At 43.5% G+C, this 5000-nt stretch overlaps 1 protein-coding gene across 1 annotated transcript in view; it reads right to left on the minus strand.

Annotated features, from left to right (window-relative positions):
• The window catches only part of ush2a (Usher syndrome 2A (autosomal recessive, mild)), a 363038-nt gene that overhangs the window by 184183 nt on the left and 173855 nt on the right, over positions 1–5000 (minus strand). Inside the window, exon 42 of the mRNA XM_079496383.1 lies at positions 1–88. This exon is cut by the window's left edge and continues 75 nt beyond it. Within this exon, the coding sequence (XP_079352509.1) occupies positions 1–88 (88 nt within the window). The remainder of the gene's footprint in view (positions 89–5000) is intronic.

Raw genomic sequence — 5000 nt, forward strand, 5'->3', positions numbered from 1 at the left:
GAGTTGGTTCTGTTGGGGGCCGACCAGGACACGTTCAAACTGGTACCAGTGGAACCAGCCAGCCTGGGAGGTGACACGCCAGCTGGAGCTGAGAGGAGAGGAGAGGAGAGGAGAGGAGAGGAGAGGAGAGGAGAGGAGAGGAGAGGAGAGGAGAGGAGAGGAGAGGAGAGGAGAGGAGACGTAAAACAGTGTAAAACAGTTGTTCCCAAAAGTTTTGTCTCAAGAAAGACCCACAACAGAAATTTGAATTTTTCCTCCATGGAACACAAACTATAGTTTTATTTAGGATATATAGGATTTCTTTGATTTCCTCATGAAATTACTGAAGAAATCATTGCATTTGCATCATTTTTTGGGAATGTTTTGTTGAAAATGTCTTGGAATAATAAGTGTAAACAAAATGTGGTGAAACGAAAAATAGAGGGACCCATACAAATGTGTCCACGACCCACAAATGGGTAAAGACCCAGTGTTTGGGAACCAGCCAGTGCTGTAAAACACTCCATTGTGATGTTGTCGTTGTGCGATCTCCAGTGGCGTGCACAGACATTTAGAGGGGCAGGTGCTCAAGTGAAACAAAGGGCACCTTGTGCAGCACGTGGAACCGGCCGGTTGCCTTAATAGCATGAGATTTATAGATTTTGGGGCCTAAATAATATATTAGAAGCTTTTTTTTTATCAAGAAGTGATCAATGTCACCATGGTCCACAAACTGTAGCGTTCAAAAGGGCACATTGCTGTCCAGAGGGAAGAGGGCAGGTGCTCTAGCACCCCCTAGTGTCTGTCTGTGCACGCCACTGGTGCTCTCTAGCTGACCTGAGAACAACTGTTCTCAGGTCAGCTAGAGATGAGCCTGAAGTGGAGTGAGCCTGAAGTGGAGATCGAGGGATAATGAAAAGAAATGTCTCCTTTGTAAAGGAACCTCAGGCAACCCCGGCATGCTGTGTGTGTGACAGGGACGTGCAGAGAGTGTTCAATTCAATTCAATTTTATTAAAGTGTCAAATCACAACAAGTTGTCTCAAGACACTTTACGTGTTAGAGGGATGCAGGGGATGAAATCCCGTAAGAGGGCACTTTTGGGCAAAAATATAGTGAAAAAAGCAGATCTATATTATAGCCAGACTCCATATTTGGGCATGCCTGACAAAGAACTCCATATACTGTATATGGGCATACAACGGGACACAGCTGACATCACTACATAGACTCCATATTTGGGCATGCCTGACAAAGAAGTAGGCCAGTGCCCCACGAGTACCGACCTTATAGATATTGGATATTATAAAAGATGCTGAAACCCTACACCCTATAAAAGTTAATCTAACAGACACAGCATACTGTACATCTAACCCCAACACTGACCATGACTATATTCAATTACCCTAACCTTATAGCGCTTCTCCGGAGAATCAATGCTAACACACACACACACACATGTGCGCGCACTTTGGATGAATAGCTTGACGTATAAATTTGCTTCAACTGATTGGCTTTAAATGACTTGGCATTCAGTGGGGCTGTTTGAACAGTGATTCTTCTTACACACAACCCACACACGCATCCACACACGCACGTACACAGAGCACAGGATTATGCTTCTCTTGTAACAACAGTATTCCACTCCACTCCAACAGTAGATTTGTAAGACAACAGAGAGCAAGAGAGGGTATGGAAGGAGGGGGGGTTGACAGGGAGAAACAAGCTGAATCCTGAGGATGCAGAGGAAGAGGAGTGAGCAGTGGACCATTGTGTAAAGTGACCCTCGTTCAATCAAAGCTGTGGTTCGTCTGTCCACTACAACAAGACTGATTACTAAAGAAGACGTAGCACGCACGGTCGCACGCACGGACGCACGCACACACGCACGCATGCACATACACTTTGGTTAAACAGCTTGAAAAGGAATTTTAACATAATGGCTGTTTGAACAGGGATTGTATTAGAGGTGGTTAGACTATAAAAATCAATGTGCTATAGTTGAGATACATCCAATACAACAATTAACACACCCGCACGCACGCACACACGCACACACACACACACACACACACACACACGCACACGCACACGCACACGCACACGCACACGCACACACACAAAACATGTGTGTTTAATTTGGAGTGTGATGAAGATGTGGTGAGACAGAATAAAGCATAAAATTATTATTTACAAAACTGTTTGGCCTAATGTCTTGATGGATGAGGGGACATCCTAGACATGTCTTAATGCGCGCATGTGTGTGTGTGTGTGTGTGTGTGTGTGTGTGTGTGTGTGTGTGTGTGTGTGTGTGTGTGTGTGTGGTGCCAGAGGTTACTGACACCCTGGAGACTCATCAGTCTTTTCGAATGACAGCAAACAGCTCGGCGACAAAAACAACACCCCAACAAACAAAAAAAAAACAGAAAACAGGACAAAGCAGGTGACTTATCTCATGCCCTGAGGCCTATGTGTGTGTGTGCGTGCGTGAGTGTCTGTGTGTGTGTCTGTCTGTCTGTCTGTCTGTCTGTGCGTGCGTGCGTGCGTGCGTGCGTGCGTGCGTGCGTGCGTGCGTGCGTGCGTGCGTGCGTGCGTGCGTGCGTGCGTGAGAAGTGTCAGAAAGACATTCAAGTCACTGGGACAATAAGCTTTCCATCTGCTCTGAAGCACAAGAGTACTGCAGTCGGACACTACAGTATTATTAATACAAATAATACTACAACTACATTCACTACTACAATGACTACTACTACTACTACTAATAGCTTGCGATCAGCGATCACCTATGTGGTATGATCAGAATATGTGTGGTTTTGAATTTAAATTCCATGAAAATGGTAAAACTGTAAAAACTGTAAACATTGCAGAACCAATGCAAAGACTTTAGGGCAGTCCTTCATATTGGGACGGTATCAACATCATCTTTGTTTGTTGGCACTGGTTCTCTGCAGTTCTAGCCCTTACATTCAATTTAGAAAGGACACTGACCCTTTTGACACAGCATACAATACTTTACAGATCAGTACGACTCAGCTTAGTAAACATAAAACCATGAGTGCAGCGGACTGTATTTTTTCCTCCGCCTACCAAAGTGGCCACCACATTTTGGAGCTGTGCTGAGCTTCACCAAGGCATAGTCTGGCACAGGCTAATTTGCATTCAAGTTGTTCTTACAGTATACTTCTCCTTTCAAATCACAAAGCAATGTGAATACTTCCAACGACCTTACAAAAATAAAGTTTTCTCTCAATCTCTGCCATGTCGCACAGGTGCGACAAATTAATGTACTGTAATACAAAACCAAACCAGCCGTCAGTAGCGGCTTTGGATGTTATTAGGCAATTTAACCGTTCTGAGTAAAAGAGGCCATGTCTTTCCGGCACCCCAGAGCTTCTCTTTTGAAGGAATCCCGGCGCTGATTGTGTTAATGGCCGTTATCAGCCCTTATCATGAGCATGCAATGGAGCCAGTATGGACATTTTCTTTTCATCCCCATTACTAACTCTGTCCCAAACCCTAACCTCAGTCTTAACCGGCCATGTAAATACACATAAAGTGAAGTTGTTGTATAGCCAAAACTTTGGTTTCCATTCGGCGGCAGTAGTTTCACTTCCGCGTTTCCTACTCGCGGTATAGGCAGTATGTAGGAAATGTCCACAGTGGCTCAATCGCAATGACATGATAAGGAGCACGCAGACTTAAACTGGCTGATAACATCCAAAGCGGGTGCCGTCAGCCCTGTGACGCTGTCGCACCAAAAGCGGTGACCTATTGCATATAATTTTGACCTGAGATCAGATTCTAAAAATGTCTTCTAAATCCTGACAGTTTTCTGAAAAAGCTATGTTTCTATGTCAGTCGTTCTTCGATTTTTCAAAAATAGCAGACCTACAAGCTCGTAGCGCGCCACTCGGTGGCGCGCTATGAGCTTGTAGATCTGCTATTTCTCAATAGCTAAAGCATAACATAATGCTAACACCAAAAGGGGTTCTCGCCCCAAAATGGGTTAAGCGATCAACACACAGACTGCTAGCAGTTGGCAAGGCATCGGTCACCCAAATGTTTGTGTTACATCCGCGCAACTCTCCGTTGAAAATGTGTCAGATGGACTTTCCTTTTCCTTTGTGCATGTCGACAGAAGGAACAGGGAAACATACGTCTTACATGACACTAATTAACAACATTGTTTTGGAAAAAGTAACCGATCACTCTAATGCAAAACTAAAGCGTTAAGTTACTCCATTACTCAAAAAAGTAATACAATTACAGTAACCACATTACTTATAATGTCAGCATATGTCTGTTAATAAAATCAGTTCAGTGAGAGAAGAGCGAGAGAGAGAGAGAGAGAGAGAGAGAGAGAGAGAGAGAGAGAGACAGACAGACAGACAGACAGAGAGAGCGAAAGAGAGACAGAGAGACAGAGAGAGAGAGAGAGAGAGAGAGAGAGAGAGAGAGAGAGAGAGAGAGAGAGAGAGAAGAGAGACAGAGAGACAGAGAGAGAGAGGTGGATACAAATAGTTTGTGAGTATAGAGATTTGAGGTGCAACGTTACGATATGCATCACGATGGTTGACGATACGATACATGGACGATATTGGTTCATTCATGGCGATATGATACGATTCAATGGTTTAAAAACTCATTTAACAAAGACATTCAATCTGTGTGAAACATAGTGCAGGTGTTTTGAGGGAAACATGTACAGGTATGGATATACTGTAAATAAGCAAACAGTGATTCTCTGGCAAATAGATGGACATTGAATTTGAACACAGAGAATACACACGTTTATCGACAGACCAAGTGTAGCGATATCGAATGGAAAAGTAATTAAACCACTCTTCTGCAAAATACAACGCATGAGTAATTAGTATCGATACAATCAATTATTTGCATTGCAAAACTAAAATAAAAATGGATTCTAATAGAGATGCATAAACAACAGGTTGTGAATAGAAATTAAAGCCAACTGAGAAGTGCTGCAGGCTATCTAAAAGTAGAGAGGTCATTCAAACGGTG

This window comes from Electrona antarctica, assembly GCF_951216825.1.
Source record: "Electrona antarctica genome assembly, chromosome: 3".
In the NCBI taxonomy this organism is placed as follows: domain Eukaryota; kingdom Metazoa; phylum Chordata; class Actinopteri; order Myctophiformes; family Myctophidae; genus Electrona; species Electrona antarctica.